Here is a 21,391-nt window from a genome sequence, read left to right as displayed (position 1 = left end):
GTCTATGCCCGGAAATGAGTGCAAATACCTGTCTTAGACAGGTATCTGCACCCCCCGAAAGGTGCCAAATATGACAGCGGAGGGGGGGAGGGTTCCGATGAGCGGAAGTTCCCCTTTAGGGTGGAACTCCGCTTTAAGGCCTTTACTTCAAAAAAGGTGTCAGTTGTTCCAGACAATCAAGTTACGCAAACAATAACCAACATTACAAATTTGAAACATGTTGACGGAATACTGGGAAATAATACAATAGTGTTACCCTAAACACACAATTTTGTCTCCTGCAGTAACATGCAGGGGTACTTACCATTTTTTTCATCCCTTTAACTAGCATATTCATAACCTCTTTCCATGGTTATCTACAGTATTCTACACTTATTGGGTATTCATACAAATACAAGGAAGGTCAAAAATAACAACGTAGCACCTGGAAAAGTATAATGACAGTTTTCACAGCATGACCTGATAGGTTCCAGGTTTGTTTGTTTTTTGCGGTTTGAAAACATCTGTCACATTGCTACATAAACTAAAATAAAACCACTTTAAGAAACTGGTATTAAAGAAAAGAGCAGTATAGATTTAATCACCTGTCAGCCATTTGAGGAATTATATAATGTCCATTTTTATGATCTAAAATAAATAGATAAAAAGAGAACAGTTAAGAGTTAATTAATGTGAGAAATCCAAAAATATTTAACTCAAATTGCAATGAATTGTAGCCATCACAAAATGGAGGAAGCCATACTTAAAGTGATTGTAAGAGCACACCTTGTAAAACAACCCAGTTTAAAATAGAAATGAAAGGCAAAATATTTGTGAATAGATATATAATAAAAAAAAATTATAAATACCTTTTTTCCAATTTTTAATGAGAGCTTACATTCCCTCTGTTCTCAGCTGCATAAGAGTTAGGGGAGGAGAAACAGCAGCACACTGAACTTCCCACTTAATGGCTGTGCAGGGGAGGCATGTCAGGGCAAGTCTGATCATTGGAAGACCATAGTTAGAGAACTGACCACAGTGTGGTCTCCTGCTTAGTGTGGTCAGATTTTAACAGGAAAGCAGAGGGACTGGCAGGAACACCAGGGATTGCACACAAAAGAAGCAATACAAAGAAGAGGATACTTTTTCATACAAGTACATGGTACAGCAGGCACATATCAGGAATATGAAATATTACAGGGGCTGCCAGCACAGACCTCTTTCCAAAATAGCTAGTTGACTAGCTGTTAAACTGGTCCACTGGTTTCAACTACACCTTCCTGGCTTGGAGCAGGTAGCCATATCAGAAAAGTCTGGAATCCAAATCTGTATAGGTGCTTAGGGTCAAGGGGGTCAGTCAGATGACAAGTACAGTCAGGAGAGTAAGGCAATTGAAGCCTCCATGTTCCTCTCATAACAGGCATAACACTACCATCAATGGAAGCCCAGGGCACAATGATCCTCTGTCATGTTATGAAATTACTGTAGATGCAAGAACTTATCACTGAGTAGAACATCCATTTAACCTGCATGCTACTGTTCTCAAAGGCAAGCATCAATAAATGTGTCAGATTTCAAAGCACAAACTATGTGTCAGGGTATGGATTTTCTAAACATTTTTGGTGGATAACGCGAGATTGATACCTTCAGCCCCCCTTAAACCAACTGTCTCTCTCCCATCACCCAAACTCCTTCAACGCATTAAGGGTGCCCACTCGCTGCATAAACATGTATATTTGGTTAAAACTATTGTGCATGTTTATGTGATGGTTGCTTTGCAGTTTCATTGCTCAGCAAGGTGAGGTTTTACAACCACTAGGTCTTTTTATGGTTAGACTTAGTACATAGCACCAAGGCAGGATAATATATGCAGAGTTCAAACCATGAGATCAATTACTTAGATCTATATTTGTATTACCATAATGAAACAATGAAAGTTGGAAATGTGGTAATAGAGACCAAATGACAATCACACTGACACAACCACAATCAGGTTTGCAGAGACAAGGTCAGAACCATATGGATATAAGCAATTTATAAAGTACAGAGGGAGAATCAGAACTAAGTTCTAAGTTTATGGACCTGCATAGTAAACAGTACACTATGCCACCAATGAAATTGTACAATACTGCAGGACCGCCATCAATGGAGATGTGGCTAGATTGCACTTGTGAACTTGACAGGAAGCTGGAAGCCATTTTATTGTTAACTGTCAATAGGATCACATGTCAACAGATTGGTGCCTCCTCAAGTGGCCTGGTCCCCTATGTTATGACCTATTTTGGCAGAGTTACACAAAGCTCCAGCTGTAAAAATCAACTAGACCTCCAGCTGTTGCAGAACTACAAGTCCCATGATGCATAGCAAGACTCTGACATCCACAAGCATGACACCCAGATGCAAAGGCATGATGGGACTTGTAGCTTTGCAACAGCTGGAGGTCCGCTAATTGCAGATCCCTGAACTAAATGGTATTAAAGAACCCACAGATGTTGCCTTAGAATACCTTCTCGTGCTGCTACAAGCCCACATTTTTATAATATTTTTTTTCTACCGGTAACATTAAAAGAAAATGGTATTTTGCGTATTTATTATGAACACATTTTCTCTCCATTAATATGAAATTCATTTTTCTAATAGTAATAGCAGAAAATCTAGCAGACCAAAAAGACAATTTGTTGCCAGCGTCCTCCGCCAGCTGTGCAGTGTGCTCACCTGGTTTTCTCCCACAGAGGTAGAATGCTAGTCTGTCCGTCAGCTCATATTGACACTCCACCAATCTGTCTGCCAAATCATGGTGTCCAGCCTGCCTGTAAAATATAAATGTATAGGCATAAAATCACAGCAATGACCCAGAATATCATTCGGTATGCAGTGACTTTAATATGTTATTTAGACAGAAGTATGCATTACTGTACATAACCTCAACAAGCATTATGTATAAGCTGCGATGGCACGGGGGGCGCTAAAGCTGCGACGGCACGGGGGGGGGGCTTGCAAGCTGTGACAGCACAGGGGCGGTCATTATTTAAAACTACCAAAAGTATCACAGCTCTGTTAATCAAAATGGTCTGGGATTTGACCATAACATAGGCTGTTGCAGAGCACCTCTGTGTGCTAGCGCTTTATACCGGTCAGAGTTTCTTTTAAGTTTAGCCACAGAATGCTTTAAAGTGTTTGTAAACCCATTTAAACAATTCCAAAAAAAAAAAAAAAACCTGCTAGACAAAGGCATAATGAGCTAGTATGTATAGCGTACTCGTTCACCATTCTGGTAGCCGACATCTCCCCGGGGGGTTACTTCCAGGTTTTGTGACTCTGGCGCTGTGATTGGCCGGAGCCGCAATGACGTCACTCCCACGCATGCGCGTGGGAGACGCCGGCAACGGCACAGTACAACTGAAGCGATGACACGTATGCTTCAGTTTGCTTAAGTGTGCATGTGCCAATGATGTTGGCACATGCAAATACAGGGATATCTCCTAAACCGTGCAGGTTTAGGAGATATCCAGTGTAGCTACAGGTAAACCTAATTATAGGCTTGCTTGTAGTATAAAGTGGTTGTAAAGGGTTTACAACCACTTTAAATGCATATTTTAGTTTATAAAACAAATTACATTGTTGTAGTGCTTGTAATGCTGAGCAAATTAAGCTGTAAAAAGACATATGGTAAAGTACACGAGAGGACACGTGTTATGGACAGACACTTGTGGCCATGCACATAACATTAGGTGTTCTAAAGCTATGAAAGCAAGCCAGAAAATCTACTTTGTTAGATTGCGAGAAGACTTCATGATCAGTGTGGTGTTTTTGTTGCTAAACCCCGAGTAATCAGCACAGAGGTTTAATAGTTAGCACCTCTACCTGTCCTCACTAGGGTTGTCCTTTCAAATCTCAACCATGACATTAACTGCATGGAGTTTTCAAATTCTCCCTGTGTGGGCTTCCTTAGACACTCATAGGTAAATTGGCCCTAGTAAGTATGAATGTGAATTAGGTACCTTGGTCTGTAAACTCCTTCAGGCCAGGGAATGATGTGAATTTCAACTATGGGTTTGGGAGGTCCTGTAACAAAGACTTATCCCAAATATGCACCTTGGCTTCAATCTTAATCCACTACTAGGAGGAGAAGGGTAAAAAGTTCTAACAGGTTTTGTCATCTGCATTCCCTTTTCCACAGACAGCAATAAAAACTGTCAGGGGTTACAAAAATTGCCCATTCTTTTCAAAACATAAAACCTGAATGAAGTTCCATATGAAGTTCCATATGAAGTACCGTAGAAAACCGTTGCAAATACAGAGGAGTACAGACACTCAAAGCAGATCATGATGGAAGGCAACAAAACTTCAATTTTTAACTTTTTTCATAACTCAGAATGCTTGTTTGTTTAAGTCAGTGGTCCCTAAACTGCAGCCCTTTACTAGCCTTTATCTGGCCCTTGAAGAATTATTCGTGCCACTGACACCAACAATGGGGCACAATTCCTGCCACCGACACCAACAGTGGGGCACAATTCCTGCCACTGACACCTACAATGGGACACAATTCCTGCCTACAATAGGGCACTATTCCTGCCACTGACACAATGGGGCACTATCCCTGCTACTGACACAATGGGGCACTATACCTGCCACTGACACCTACAATGGGGCACTATTCCTGCCTACAATGGGGCATAATTCATGTCACTGACACCAACAATGGGGCATAATTCCTGCCACTGACACCAACAATGTGGCATAATTCCTGCCATTGACACCAACAATGGGGCATAATTCCTTCCACCGACAAGAAAAATGTATTTCTCCCCCTAATACCAAAGATCGAGCATCGTTTACTTCCACTGGGCACAGTATGGCCCCCTAAAGTCTGAAGGACAGCAAACTGGCCCTTTCCTTAGAAAGTTTGGAAACCCCTGGTACAGGCCATAGTAGGCAGTGGTTAAAAGAAAATGGACCAAAAATGAAAAAAAAAAAAAAAAAAAATTCGTACCTGCCATAGTCAATGGGTGTTCTACCATTCACATCTGGGGCCCCAGGATCAGCTCCATATACTACCAGTAGCTCAGCCTGTAGGATTTGTCCAGCTTTAGCTGCAACATGCAGAGGGGTGGTCCCTTTTTCCTGCAAATATAAAACGTGTTACTGAAGATGGAACTGTTAGTACATTCTTAAAGAATCCAGACAGTGAGTCAGGTGATTACATCCGTTCTGTGTGCAGCAATGTGACGGTGCATACACGTTGACTCACCAATACCTTTCAGAACATAGTCACTTAAGGCAAGATTGAAAATACATTTGAAAGGAATCATTAACAATACAAAAATGTACACACACATTAGTTGACACTCTCCCAATCTATTTGTGTGGGCTACAGGGCACCCACAAAACAGTACTACACAAGCATTTTGAAGGGATTACATTTGCAGCCATGTTAATAAAAATAAAACCTTGTACAATCGCTACACTACACCCCTTTTACCAAAAACCAGCACCCTCTGTTCTTCCGTCAATCATTGCCCAAACAAAAACAATTACAGGACCTGTAAAAGCTGTGCTTGGAGACAGATCACGCAGCTGATGCCAATATCCAGCTTTGTGATGATGTGCATGTGTCGGAAAGTAGCCATCAGTAATCTAGTGTGTTTGCACTAGAGAATGACAATTTTCAAAATCGTTCGCTATAGTGTACTACACCCTGCACTTGCCCTTACACCCTGCACTTGCCCTTACACCCTGCACTTGCCCTTGCCCTTACACCCTGCACTTGCCCTTGCCCTTACACCCTGCACTTGCACTTGCCCTTACACCCTGCACTTGCCCTTACACCCTGCACTAGCCCTTACACCCTGCACTAGCCCTTACACCCTGCACTAGCCCTTACACCCTGCACTAGCCCTTACACCCTGCACTAGCCCTTACACCCTGCACTAGCCCTTACACCCTGCACTAGCCCTTACACCCTGCACTAGCCCTTACACCCTGCACTAGCCCTTACACCCTGCACTAGCCCTTACACCCTGCACTAGCCCTTACACCCTGCACTGGCCCTTACACCCTGCACTGGCCCTTACACCCTGCACTGGCCCTTACACCCTGCACTGGCCCTTACACCCTGCACTGGCCCTTACACCCTGCACTGGCCCTTACACCCTGCACTGGCCCTTACACCCTGCACTGGCCCTTACACCCTGCACTGGCCCTTACACCCTGCACTGGCCCTTACACCCTGCACTGGCCCTTACACCCTGCACTGGCCCTTACACCCTGCACTGGCCCTTACACCCTGCACTAGCCCTTACACCCTGCACTAGCCCTTACACCCTGCACTAGCCCTTACACCCTGCACTAGCCCTTACACCCTGCACTAGCCCTTACACCCTGCACTAGCCCTTACCAGTGGCTGCAAATTCAAATCATGTTCACTCTTTCACAAAATTTCTCATGTTTACATTACATTACAAAACATATGGCTCAATCCACTGCTGAAATAATTGGCAACAGCTTATTGCCATATGCCGAGAACACATTCTTACATTAAAAATGTTACTGCATCTACAACAATTCTGAAACATAACAGCTTGTTACAGGTGCCAAACGCAGTCTGAGGAAGTCAACGTACTAATTATAGGACCTTCCTGGGAAAAATACATTTTCTGTAGACATTATACAAATGAGTTGAGGCCGCAAGTCTGCCCAAAAAAAATGTTAACAGGTAGATTTATTGGGAGTATTTTTTAGAGCTTAGAAAACAGAAATCCCCATTGTGGTCATTGAAATAATGATAAATAAAAATGCTAATCAATGTCAAAATTGCCATAGTGCCTGGGACCTTTCTCCATGAGCACGGATTTAAGCGTATCTAAACCCAAGAAAAAAATATATTGAAACCCAGCAGTCTTTAAATTCAGTGGCTGTATTCAGGTTTATTTTAGGCTATATTTTTCTTTATTGGTAATCATTCAAATAACATATCTACACTAATTTCTCTATAGATCTATAGAAGCAGTCACAGTTGTTCCATAGGACTGGACTTCAAACAGGTTTGTCTTTGTTCACCTCCAATACATGGTGGACTGATGGGACCTATGAATTAATTCTGTACATGTAGCACATTGCACAACCTTTCTAAGTGCAGTCTAAAGCTGGCCATAGATGGATCGAAACTTGGTTGGTTCAGCAAGGATCGGCCAAATTCTGATCTGTGTGGCCATCCCTGTTCAACAGAAGTCGATTGGTAGATCAACTTCTGTTGAACAGGAAAGTTGGAAAAGGTTTCTAGATCAGCAGCTGCCTCCATTGATCAGTGTATTGTGACAACACAGAGTACAAGAGGGGGAGATTCCTCCAACCCCCCCCCCACTTGTAGAAATGGAGGAATAAATCCCCCCCTCCCCCCATTTAGCCTGCTGGCTAATACAAAAAAAAAAAAAAAGAATCATCAATGGCCAGCTTTAGGTGAACTGTGAGGTTTAACAGGGCAACCCTCCTGCCTCCAGGGCCACCTGACAACACAGCTAGCAAGGAGACAGCTGCTTTGACAGGACATTTCTCTTCATCTCCAAGCTCTTCCTGGCTTGTCTGGAACATTTTAGATGAAGAGTCCCCTGCAAGATGTTTATCTAGGGTAAGTTCCTTGGAGCCAGAAGAAAAGTGTCACCTGTCAATGTGCCCATCTCCTTGCTAGCTGCGTGTACTGCTAAACTGTAATACATTACATTTTAATTTTTTACATTTAGATACACTTTAATAAAATGAGTATCACACTTCCAATGCACAAAAATGAAAAATCTCTGCAAGTGATAATAAACACACCTAACAAGTGCGCATGTTTTATGTTTCCGTATACATAACCTATGCTGCCTAATTACCAGAAGTGTTAGAGGAGTCAGTTGCACAAGGCTTCAAATTTAATACCAGGGGGTATGGGTGGCTAAACTAAAGTGTGAATTGTAAAACATGGTCTAATGTGAAACTAAGCAAGTCACGGAGAATGAGCAATAATAACAATATCTCTAACTGCATACTAGAGGTCAGACAAGTAAATAGAACTCAGAAGATCAGAAAAATGCAGTGAGATTACACAGTAATATGAGAGCAGTGATTACCGGGTGGAAGAAATTGGCTTGTGCCCCAAGAGACAGCAGACGTAAGCAGGTTTCCAGGTTCCCCGTCCTCACGCTGGAGTGGAGTTGCTATAATCAGCAAAAAAATGAAAGACAACAAAGACACAAGATCAGGGGTGGCCCAGCTGTATAAATCTCCCCTACAGGGAATCCTCTTTGTCTACATTACATCATCATTGCACTGAAATCATGACCCAACAATAGTTCATAAGGAAACCCTGAAAGAAACACCCCATTCTATAAAAAAGTTACTAGAATATTTACAAGCAAAAAGTGTAAAATATCTGTAAAAAATAAATAAAATAAAAAACTAGAAATTTTTTCACTAAATATACCCTTTCAGTCTTTTGTCTAGAAAGCATCTATCGTTTTAAACTCAATTTCTTTTGATTACTGTGAATCAGCCTGCTGGCATCATCCAGCTTGAGAGACTTCGATTAAAAAAAATAAAAATCAGAGTAGTTGGGTGGAGAATTGTTGGCCCAACAGTGACTGCATCCAAAGAGAAGCCGTTACTGTACAGGTATTCTCACAGCCACGGGCGCCAGCTGTCAAATTACAATAGTCAGCAGAAAAATCGAGCGATTTCTCCCATTCAATGCATGCCCAGCTTAACTCATTTAAAGGATAAGTTCACTTTTTAGAAAAAAAAAAATTATAAATGTACATTTTTTTTGCTGTTAAAAAAACATGAATTTATTTATAATTTTTTTTTTTGGGCCTGTAAAGCATTGCACCAGCAGATCTGCTTGCCCGTACTTCCCATATGGGCGAACATATACAATCTGACAGGAACAGAGAATGCACTAGCCCAGCTCTGTGGTAGTTCATTGAAAACTACAAGCTGACAGCTGCAAAGGATGCAAGGGGGGGGGGGGGGGGGCGGTGTGTTCTTTCGTAACATGTTACACCTGAATAAGATCATAACATGTAACATGTTAAAGCAGAGTTCCGCCTGCTTTAAGGAAAATTAAATACTGCAGCTGCTGATTTTTAAAATAAGGACACTTACCTGTCCAGGGAGCCCATGATATCCTCATCCGAAGCCGACCCATCCCTCTGCTCCGGGTGCAGGCTCTGGCATCTTCATTAAAGAAATCAGGAAGTGAAGCCTTGCGGCTTCACATCCTGTTTCCCTACTGCAAATGCGTGAGAGTCGCGCTGCGCATTCTGACTGGTCCCTGCTGTCTTCTGGGACCTGTGTGTCTCCCAGAAGACAGTGTGGGGAATGGAGGAGGGGCCGGACATGGTGTAGATTGCCGTGGATATTGCGGTAATCTTTCGCCTGAAGTAGGAGAAGATACCCTGATTAGACAGGTACCTGCGTCCCCCTCCCAGCTGAAAGGTGCCTGGGGGGGGGGGGGTATAGGGTGAACAGGATCGGCGGAAGTTCAATTTCTGGGTGGCACGCCGCTTTAAGACACGGCATGCTACACAGACCCCAAAAAAACAATGCTGGGACCCCTTCCCACTCCCCAGGAACTCTCAGCTCTAATAACTCAAAGCCAGAGATGTTGTGTACACAGAGTAACTTTGGCAGCTGCTGCTGTCAAAAAAACTCAGACACTGATCACACAGGAAATAGAAAGATACAAAGTGTTACTTTTGCATCTGTTCCATTGATCTGCAGATCAAACAATAAACGTCAATCTGCAGATGAGGTCAGTTACAGCAACTTGACAAGCAAAAAAGTTGATTTTGTAATAAAATTTTCCTCTGTTTAACCCCTTATCAGTCCTTACTTTACACTAATCTCTCCCTATAAACTCCTTATTGTTTTTTTTTAACCAATAATATTAAAGAAGTCCAGCCTGAGCTTCTCCTATGGGTCACAGGAGTGCAATTCGTTTTGCACTTCTCTGACCCATTTTCAGCGGAAAGCGATCTGAAGTCCACTCTTCACTGATGTCACTGGAATCTGTTCAGGCAGCACGTCATCCCGACTTAGGAAGTCTAGATCCACCTAGGCAAGTATGAATAGGCAAAAAAAAAATAATCCATGTGTCTTATTTATTTTTTATTTTTTTAACATATTTATATAATTTAAAAAAGGGGAAAAAAATATAAAACAACGAAACACTTTCATTTGTAAATGACTTTGCAATGCTTTGTACCAGAATCAAAACACTTCATCTACAGTAACACTATTTTTAATCTAACACTGGTTAAGAAATGAGTAAGTCCATTTTAGTACATTTAGTTTTGTTACATTTTTATTGTCTAACGATTGCGCAAAAAAATTAATAAAAATAAAACGTATGCAAGACAATGTCAAGAAAAGAAAGCATTGTATGCCCTTAAAATACAATGTATTTATTACCTTGTTATCATAAATAACAAAAAAGTAATTGCAGAGTAAGCATGAGCTCAGGCGTGTTCGCATGGTCCACGTGCAGAGCCCACCAGGAAGTCGGCGCAGTGCTGCTAAGGATCCTACACTGTTCTGTATATAGGGGTAATGCTGGGCACACACCAAGTTTTTCACATCCAAGGTTATTGTACCAATCTTCCCCCTGAGCTATTGTGCTCGGATAGGGGGACTGCCCCCACCCCACCAAATCACACTGATCACACTTGCAGCTATTGGCTGCTGGGATTGTACAGCGTTTGATTATCATCCCCTGCCCACAATTTCTGCTGCCGGGACAGAAGTCATGTGTGGTGGAAAACTGTGGGCAATAATCAAATTCTGTACAGTCCAATCTCCTGTGTTAAAGTGGTTGTAAAGTTAGTGATTCCATTTCCTGCCAGCCTCTCTGTAATAACAAGATGTACTACACAGTTGTGGTTTCTTTTAAAATTCTGCAGCTAATTACATTCTTTCAAATTGCAGATGTGCGGTCACGTGACCGCCCACCGCTCTCCGTTCCCCGATCTATGGTCTACAGTGGAAGGGGCCGAGTTTCCCCTCTGACGTCCGCCGGGTGGTCACGTGACCACACATTGGCGATGTGAAAAAACATTTAGCTGCAGAATTTAAAAACATACACACTGTGTAGTACATTTTGTTATCACAGAGGGGCTGGCAGGAATTGGAATCACTAAGTTTACTGTCAGACGAAATAGTGGCAGGAGGGGGGGGGGTTAGTGGCATAAGGGAAGCCTCACACACAGACTCTGACAGGCAGGGAGGGAGGGTAGCTGTACAACGCAGAAAGCTGTGCAGACGCCTTTGTTCTTAGAAACCGATGATGCTAATCATTGGTAGGATGCAGGTGGATGACCCACACAGCATTCTGGGTTGCAGATAGTACCGTAATACAGATAGTAGCAGAGAGGAGGAGAGAACCAGGAGGAGGTGCAGGCTGTCCTCTCTCCCACCTATCTGTATACAGGAATTAACACCGAATGTCTCAGATAAAACTGGGCAGTTTTTTTTCCTTTTGCCACGGCACCCCAGTTGTGAAATACTGATCTAGTTTATGTGTGCCAGTTTATATCCAGAAGGTCAAACAAGTAAATTGCTGGGTTCCAAAGTGAGAACTAAATTGCATAGCCTAGGAATCAAGTCAATATTCTTCCTCTAGAATTAAGGACAGACCTATCATGTGCAAACAATAAGCTTCCTCAATAGGACACCTAATACATCTATATGATAGCGTAGTATTTTATGTAATCAGACAAGAGTCTAGTAGGTTAGATGAACAATATATTACAGTATCATTGTACTGCAGATGGATGGAGAGCCCAGGAAAAGAGAAGTAATTATCTCTCTGATTATGGCCGATACAGTCTTGTCATCCAGAGACAGAATTCATTCTTTACATTTATTAAAAACCGGTGGGACTGAACTTGACAACTTGACTGTTATTAGATGTGTTAAAACGTCTGAAATGAGACTGCGAGCTGTGAAACGGAATTTGTGGCCAGACTATGAACATTAAAACAGACATTCACATGTTCTTGAAGTTAACGTGTTATTCGGCGTGTATATACTATAAAGCATGCTTGATATGCTCACTGTGGAACCCAATGGATTAAAGGGTTAAAAAGGCTGTTTGATCCTGTGTTCTCTGATTCTCCCCTTCTTCCACAGTCCCCAATCCATCTTCTGATAGTACAGAGCCTTGGGGGGGCACTCAGCACATGCTCAGTTTGGTGTGCATTGCTAGAGTGTTTTTTCTTGGGAGGTGCATGTGATCGGCACAGGGCCAATCGGCACTGTCCAGACAGAGGGACAGGAGTCATGCAGCCTCATAGGAAAGTCAGAGGAGAACGAAAACTCCCCCTACAAGCTTTAACCAGTGCTTGGTCGGACACTGATAGAAATCACAAGACTGCTATATATGGCTGATGAAAAAAAAAAAAAAAAAAAGGTATTTAGCAGTTTATATTTACTAAAACAGTTGCATTTCCACATTTTGAGTACTGTGGTGAATACAGTGAATACAGGATTCTGGGTTTATTAACACTTTAAAAGAAGCTCTCACTGATCTTTGTAGTTGCAGGCACTGTGGAGCAAATAATGAAGTTGCTCTATTCGTTCTATCAGCAGCTCAGTTGATCCTATTGCAGTGGTCTCCAAACTGTGGCCCAGGGGCCGGATGTGGCCCTTTGCTTGCCTTTGTCCAGCCCTTGGGGCACTAATTCCTGCCCCTGAAACCAACAATGGGGCACTATTCCTCTCAATGACCCCAACGATGGGGCACTATTTCTCACTGACCCCAGTGATGGAGTACCATTCATCTCCCTGACACCATGACATTTTCTATGCCTGTTGGCTACAGCCTGGCCCCTCTAAAGTCTTAAGGATAATAAACTGGCCCTTTGTTTAGAAAGTTTGGAAACCCGTCCTATGGTCTCATCCCAGCAGTCACAAATTTGTAACAAGCCCTCAATGACCAATGTAGCTGCAGGCATTATGTAGCAATTCATCACAGTTTACAGTAGAAGCACTGAAGTATTTCACTTAGTTCTCTCAGCACCTTAAAGGGATTGTAAGGTATTTTTTATATAGAAAAAAAATAACAAACATGTTATACTTACCTCCACTGTGCAGCTCGTTTTGCACAGAGTGGCCCCGAACCTGCTCTTCTGGGGTCCCTCAGCGGCTGTCTCCGCTTCCTCCCGCAGGTACTTCTCACGTTCATGAGAGCTCCCTCGCATGGTGAAGTCACTCGCTGTATCACACGGCCCCGCCCCCTGGCCAATGGCTGCGCTACTTTCAATCCATCCACTCCAGCCAATCAGCGGCCAGGCTGAGTGGCGAAGAGGACGTCGTGGGCGAGCGCGGGACTTTTGAGGGGTCAGAAAAGTAAAAACGGGGGGGCTGGGGGCGCCGGCACTGTCAGATGTTTTTTCACCTTAATGCATAGAATGCATTAAGGTGAAAAAAACATTTACCTTTACAAACCCTTTAAGCCTTGTACCCATGATCAGATTTTCGGATGACCATTTCTCCGTTTTTTGTTGCATACTAGTCTCATGTCGAAAGTGAAGAGGTTACTCACCATACTAAAATTCTTGTACGACAAAATACAACTTCAGAAGTGATGTAATGTGTTGAATAGTTTTGTATGTATTCTTTTGTTTCTCAGCATACGTAATCTTCTTCATGTACGACAAAAATGTTATAGTCTGCACATTGAGCTTTTGTTGGATGAAAAACCAGAATCGGCTGTCAAAAAGCACCATACTAATGATCCGAACATCGGCAGATCGTTCGGACCAAATTTTACTTACGATTTTCATATCATGTGTACAGGCCTTTAGTCAACCACGTTTTCTTCTCCCAGTAGTGGCTTAGCAGCTCTTTTTTCAGTGTTTCAGCTTTTAAAATGTTTGGGTATATTGCTCCGCAGTGCCTGCAGCTACAGAGGTCAGTGAGGGCTTCTTTTAAAGGCCACTTACTGCTGGTTCCGAATATGTAATTACTTTGATATCCAAGACCTGGCCATAGTGTCAACTTAAGGTATGACTCATATGGTGGGGGTCGGAATGGATCCAAGTACACATTTATAAAATAGAAATCTGCCAATGGCACTTTGTAACCACAACTGGGAATCAGATAAAAAATTGTAGGTACCAGGCGCTTAGTATTTAGCAACTTCACATCAAGTAGCAAGAGGATTAAAAAGTGAACCTTTTAGATCAAATAAAACAAGATATGTTGAAGATGTCCACAGCAAACAATCAAAAGCTATTTCTCAAATTTTGACAACATTTGTCTGTTACGGAAAGAAGTAGGATACGTTGTAAAAGTATGACTTTATTTAGATGGTAATCATTGCTACCACATCCATCCTGGAGTCCAACGTAATATAACAAATTGCCAGCAACAAAATGTGATACTACCCTGGAGTGCAGAGCCAAGGTGTAGTGATGCCGCACCAGAAGCTTCCATTTTTCCCTAGGGTGAAAACACGGCTCCTCTTAGATACAGTATAGTTATCACCATAGGACAGGACGTGCATTCCTGGCAGGATCACCAAAAAAAAAAAAAGTGGATAAAAAGAAACAATTTAAGCCACTACATCAACATTACAATACATTCCGTTTTTGTTCTTAGGTTTAATTATGCTTTAGTCTCAGGTCACACTTGTGCAACTACAAAGTCGCATGATTTCCAGAGCAATTTTGATGTGATTTTACACTCTCTGGCATTCAAGTTGCAGCAAAGTAGTGTAGGAAACTTTTCAAAGTCACATAGATCTGAACAGGTGCCATTGAAAAAAATGGGCTGCGACGTGTCATATTACATGAGAAGTCACACAAGTATTAATGGAGCCTTAAGGGGGGGGGACATGCTTGTAATGAATCCCTTTATTCCGCATACATGAAAAGACATATCAGGGTTTAGTGGTATGGGTCTGTTTAACACTGTGGTAAGAAAAAGAATAGCATTAATTTCCCTTCCAATATTTTATTGAAATGCTGAATATCTCTGCAACGCAGTATTTGCAGGCCTCTATACAATAAGTGGCATTAAAATAATAATAATAATAAAAAAAAAAAACACAAAGAAGATCTGGAAAGTCATTAGTTGTCTGTGTGCATTCTAGACAGAAAGTGAATGTGCTAGTCTACAAAAGAGCACCCACTGCAAAATTGGTGGTTAGTCACGGAAAGCACGCAAGCTGTGAGCTATAGGGTAATAGACAGCTGCCTGAGAGGTACAGAAGGCTGTGTATTGATACTGTGGTTTGTCAAGTGGGCAGGAGACGTGCGCTCAGTGACAGCATGACCTCCAGTGCCTCCAGCACATTTACTTGTAAGCTCATCAGTCGGGGGAATTCATTGAGGCTTACACATTGCAATTTCCAGCCCTGTCATATGGCTCATTTCTAGGCATACATTTCACAGTGTAAGAGTAAATACTTGGCTGACTATCAGGTATTAAAAAGCTGCTCATTTTGTAGTTTTACAGCTCTGCCTCATTACAATAAAACTGTGCCAGTATAAACCAAATTAACAACCTACAGTCAGGTCCATAAATATTGGGACATCGACACAATTCTAATATTTTTGGCTCTACACACCACCACAATGGATTTGAAATTAAACGAACAAGATGTGCTTTAACTCCAGGCTTTCAGCTTTAATTTACATCTAAATCAGGTGAATGGTGTAGGAATTACAACAGTTTGTATATGTGCCTCACACTTTTTAAGGGACCAAAAGTAATGGGACAGATTAACAATCATCCAAACTTTCACTCCTTAATACTTGGTTGCAAATCATTTGCAGTCAATTGCAGCCCGAACTCTGGAACGCATAGACATCACCAGACGCTGGGTTTCATCCCGGGTGATGCTCTGCCAGGCCTCTACTGCAATGTCTTCAGTTCCTGCTTATTCTTGGGGCATTTTCCCTTCAGTTTTGTCTTCAGCAAGTGAAATGCCTGCTCAATTGGATTCAGATCAGGTGATTGACTTGGCCATTGCATAACATTCCACTTCTTTCTCTTAAAAAACCCTTTGGTTGCTTTCACAGTATGCTGCGGGTCATTGTCTATCTGCACTGTGAAGCGCCGTCCAATGAGTTCTGAAGTATTTTGCTGAATATGAGCAGATAATATTGCCCGAAACACTTCAGAATTCATCCTGCTGCTTTTGTCGCCAGTCACATCAATACATACAAGAGAACCAGTTCCATTGGCAGCCATACATTCCCACACCATGACACTACACTGCTTCACTGATGGGGTGGTATGCTTTGGATCATGAGCAGTTCCTTTCCTTCTCCATACTCTTCTCTTCCCATCACTCTGGTACAAGTTGATCTTGGTCTCATCTGTTCATAGGATGTTGTTCCAGAACTGTGAAGGCTTTTTTAGATGTTGTTTGGCAAACTCTAATCTGGCCTTCCTGTTTTTGAGGCTCACCAATGGTTTACATCTTGTGGGGAACCCTCTGTATTCACTCTGGTGAAGTCTTCTCTTGAATGTTGACTTTGACACACATACACCTATCTCCTGGAGAGTGTTCTTGATCTGGCCAACTGTTGTGAAGGGTGTTTTCTTCACCAGGAAAAGAATTATTCGGTCATCCACCACAGTTGTTTTCTGTGGTCTTTCGGGTCTTTTGGTGTTGCTGAGCTCACCGGCGCGTTCTTTCTTTTTAAGGATTTTCCAAACAGTTAAGTTGGCCACATCTAATATTTTTGCCATCACTCTGATGGGTTTGTTTTGTTTTCTCAGCCTAATGATGGCTTGGCTTCACTGATAGCGACAGCTCTTTCGATCTCATATTGATAGTTGACAACAACAGATTCCAAATGCAAATAGCACACTTGAAATGAACTCTGGACCTTTTATCTGCTCCTTTTAAATAGGATGAGGAGGAAATAACACACACCTGGCCATGGAACAGCTGAGCAGCCAATTGTCCCATTGCTTTTGGTCCCTTAAAAGGTGGGGGGGGGCACATATACAAACTGTTGTAATTCCTACACTGTTCACCTGATTTGGATGTAAATATCTTCAAATTAAAGCTGAAAGTCTGCAGTTAAAGCACATCTTGTTTGTTTCATTTCAAATCCATTGTGGTGGTGTATAGAGCCAAAGAGATTAGAATTGTGTCAATGTCCCAATATTTATGGACCTGACTAGGTACAGTGGTGTGAAAAAGTGTTTGCCCCCTTCCTCATTTCCTGTTCCTTTGCATGTTTGTCACACTTAAGTGTTTCGGAACATCAAACCAATTTAAACAATAGTCAAGGACAACACAAGTAAACACAAAATGCAATTTGTAAATGAAGATGTTTATTATTAAAGGTGAAAAAAAATCCAAACCATCATGGCCCTGTGTGAAAAAGTGATTGCCCCCTAAACCTAATAACTGGTTGGGCCACCCTTAGCAGCAACAACTGCAACCAAGCGTTTGCGATAACGTGCAATGAGGCTTTTACAGCGTCCTGGAGGAATTTTGGCCCACTCATCTTTGCAGAATTGTCCTAATTCAGTTACATTAGAGGGTTTTCGAGCATTAACGGCCTTTTTAAGGTCATACCACAACATCTCAATAGGATTCAGGTCAGGACTTTGGCTAGGCCACTCCAAAGTCTTCATTTTGTTTTTCTTCAGCCATTCGGTGGTGGACTTGCTGGTGTGTTTAGGATCATTGTCCTGCTGCAGAACCCAAGTTCGTTTCAGCTTGAGTACACGAACAGATGGTCGGACATTCTCCTTCAGGATCTCTTGGTAGACAGCAGAATTCATAGTTCCTTTTATCACGGCAAGTCTTCCAGGTCCTGAAGCAGCAAAACAGCCCCAGACCATCACACTACCACCACCATATTTTACTGTTGGTATAATGTTCTTTTTATGAAATGCAGTGTTCCTTCTACGCCAGATATACTTGGACACACACCTTCCAAAGAGTTCCACTTTTGTCTCATCGGTCCACAGAATGTTGTCCCAAAAGTCTTGGGGATCATCAAGATGTGTTGTGGAGAAATTGAGACGAGCTTTGATGTTCTTTTTGCTCAGCAGTGGTTTTCTCCTTGTAACTCTGCCATGCAGGCCATTTTTGCCCAGTCTTTTCCTGATGGTGGAGGCATGAACGCTGACCTTAACTGAGGCAAGTGAGGCCTGCAGTTCCTTGGACGTTGTTGTGGGGTCTTTTGTGACCTCTTGGGTGAGTCGTCGCTGCGCTTTTGGGGTAATTTTGGGCGGCCGGCCACTCCTGGGAAGGTTCACCACTGTTCCATGTCTTCGCCATTTGTGGATAATGGCTCTCACTGTGGTTCGCTGGATTCCCAAAGCTTTGTAAATGGCTTTATAACCCTTTCCAGACTGATAGATCTCAATTACTTTCTTTCTCAATTGTTCCTGAATTTCTTTGGGTCTCGGCATGATGTGTAGCTTTTAAGGATCTTCTGGTGGACCTTACTGTGTCAAGCAGCTCCTATTTAAGTGATGCCTTGATTGTGAACAGGTGTGGCAATAATCAGGCCTGGGTGTGGCTAGAGAAATTGAACTCAGGTGTGGACAACCACAGTTATAGTATGTTTTAACAAGGGGGGCAATCACTTTTTCACACAGGGCCATGATGGTTTGGATTTTTTTTCACCTTTAATAATAAACACCTTCATTTACAAATTGCATTTTGTGTTTACTTGTGTTGTCCTTGACTATTGTTTAAATTGGTTTGATGTTCCGAAACACTTAAGTGTGACAAACATGCAAAGGAACAGGAAATGAGGAAGGGGCAAACACTTTTTCACACCACTGTATTTATATAGTGATGGCAATTTACGCAACGATTAACATATTGCACATTGGCATCAGTCCCTGTCCTTGAGGAACTTACAATCTAAGGTCCATACCTTACATAACTAGGGCCAATTTAGACAGAATCAAATTAACCTAGAAGCATGTCTTTGGCATATGAGAGGAAACCGGTGTGCCCAAAAGCACATGCGAACTCCATTCAGGTAGTGTTCTAATTGGGATTTGAACCAAAAACCCCAGTGCTGCAAGGTAGGAATGCAATAATTCTATATAAAATTTACGGTAACATGGAAGTTTGGGCATTTTAAAGTGGCGCTCCACCCAAAAGGGGAAGCTCCACTTGTCTGCCTCCCTCCCCCGCCCCTGCCACATTTGGCACCTTTTGGGGGAGCACTTAGGGGGTTCACCACAGCAAACTCAGCCGGAAGTTCGACCCCCGTATCCTCCCCCCCCCCCCACGCCAGCCTATTCACAAAGAGCAGCATTCTCTCCCCGATCTCGCGCATGCGCATTGAGTCATTCTCACAGCGCCGTTAACTACTAGGCTGCCAGATCCACGGGAGTCGGAAGTGCCCGTCCCATTGTGATGGCAAGGAAGCCCTCGGCGCCGAGGCAAGTGACGTAAGGAGCCTAGGAGAGGAAGGAGGAAGATTTCAGGGGACCACATAGCAACAGGCATTAAGAGGTGAGTAAAAAAAAAAAAAAATCCAAATTTTTTTTTTAATAATATTTCATGCGCAGTAATGCCTTGTTTTTGGGAGGGGGGGGGGGTGGAACTTCACTCTCAATCTACATTGCTAGCAGCATAAGGAATTTTTATTCCTTATGCTGCTAGCATTAGTATATGGATAGGAAATTGAATAATTTGTTTTAAATTTTTTTTTTTTTTTTTTTTCAGTTACTTCTTGGTCTTTAGGCCCAGGCAAATGAGGTTGCACATCCCAGAAGTCTTGAGGAGGGGAGGAGGGTTTTCTCAGCTAAGCACACACACCTACCTGTATGCATGGGCTAAGGGCAGATGGATTCCAGGAACTAAATGCTACTACATGAATCATCCGCCCTTACTCAAGATGGCCACAGCTAGGAAAGCTAAAGCTATTTTTCTCTGGAAAATAAAGCACGGAGACATGAATGGATGGGTGAGTTTTTGGCTTGTGGTGCTCCGATACAGCTTTAGTTTTACTTTAACCTTCATTAGCCCCTGTCTGTTCGTCCACTAGCATTATTTTAGGCAATTGTTTAAACAAGTGATGCCCCTTTTTCATTAAATTATTCAAGAGAATAAAAAAACTTTGCAATTTGCAAATGGAATTAGCAAAAAGCAAGTTTTTGGTGACCTTAATATTTGCATGCTGAATCACACAAATCAGGATTTCAGGCTATGGGGATTCATAAATTGAAGGATTCTCTACACACTGGACAAGTTTGCATGGATACATTTACAGCAGAACACCAGTAACTAAAAAAAATGGCCCATTAAAGAGGAAGTAAACCCTGATGAGTTTACTTCCTCTTTCATTTCCTTGCAAAGTCAAAGCATAATGGACTACTATGCATCGCATAGTAGTCCATTATGTGTCACTTACCTTAACAGGAGCCAGCGAAGTCACCGCTGTCCCCTGTAGTCCGCTGCGTCCATCTTCTCGGGGGTCTCGCTGCTCCGCCGCTGTCATTCGGCGAAGCCGTGATGACGTCACTCCCACACATGCGCACGGGAGCCGACACGCGCGTCATCTTCGTCATTGACAGTGCCGCGCTCAGCGCGCCTGCGTGCCGCTGTCTACGGCGCATGCGCCACAGACAGCGGTGCCTGTCTTTCGGTAAATATCTCCTATACCGTGTAGGTTTAATCTAGGCTTACCTGTAGGTCAAAGTGTGTTGCAAGGGTTTACAACCACTTTAAGGCCTCAAGCACACAAACATGTGCAGCATCACCTGACAGAAAATCAGAGAAATCAGTTGGAAAAACACCCTCTAGCCTTTCTGGCCATGGCCATCTTAAGGGCAGATGATTCATGTAGCATTTACTTTCTGGAATCCATCTGCCCTTAGATCAGACATGCAGGCAAGAGTGTGCTTAGCTGAGAAAACCCCTCCTGAAGACTTCTGGGATGTATGACATCATTTGCCTAGGCCTGGAAACCAGAAGGTAAGTGAACAAAAAAAAAAAAAAAAAAAGCTTTAAACAAAGTACATAGGATATACTTTCCTGTATATTTACTAATGCTGGCAGCATAAGGATTATGTTGATTAAGAGAGTAAATGTATGCCTTATGTAATTGTATATCACAAAACTATAAAAAAAAAAAAAAAACAATCCCTTTAAATGAAGTTCGTGATAATATCTTAAACTTTCTCAATTTTCCTTTTCGTCAGGTTTTCTAAACCGACTCTGCTATATTTTGCCACCCAAATAGACTTAACAATAAAAGGCCATATTAAACAGTAGGGTGTATTGCGGTTACCTACAGGGGGTGAAAAGTATAGCAAATTAGCACAATTGTACCTACTGGTGACGCAGACACACGGTGAAATTACTGAGAACAGCATGAAAAAGCTTAGAAGCATGTAATATAAAAAACAAAGGATAGGTTCTTAATTTGAGCCCTCTCTA

General features: G+C 42.4%; 1 protein-coding gene across 4 annotated transcripts in view; it reads right to left on the bottom strand.

Moving 5' to 3' along the window:
* Nucleotides 1-21,391, bottom strand: part of GIT1 (GIT ArfGAP 1) — a 232,310-nt gene that overhangs the window by 94,442 nt on the left and 116,477 nt on the right. For all 4 annotated transcript variants that reach the window (XM_077480356.1, XM_077480354.1, XM_077480357.1 and 1 more), the window contains exons 5-8: nucleotides 8,088-8,174; nucleotides 4,973-5,103; nucleotides 2,695-2,789; nucleotides 585-627 (exon numbers count right to left, since the gene is read on the bottom strand). In XM_077480356.1, the coding sequence (XP_077336482.1) occupies nucleotides 585-627; nucleotides 2,695-2,789; nucleotides 4,973-5,103; nucleotides 8,088-8,174 (356 nt within the window). The remainder of the gene's footprint in view (nucleotides 1-584; nucleotides 628-2,694; nucleotides 2,790-4,972; nucleotides 5,104-8,087; nucleotides 8,175-21,391) is intronic.

The sequence above is a fragment of the Lithobates pipiens genome, unplaced genomic scaffold (assembly GCF_037356315.1).
Source record: "Lithobates pipiens isolate NorthernLeopardFrog02 unplaced genomic scaffold, aLitPip1_a1.2 Scaffold_16, whole genome shotgun sequence".
Classification (NCBI taxonomy): Eukaryota; Metazoa; Chordata; class Amphibia; order Anura; family Ranidae; genus Lithobates; species Lithobates pipiens.
The sequence above is the reverse complement of the archived record's forward strand: the minus strand, read 5'-3'. Positions and strand labels throughout refer to the sequence as shown.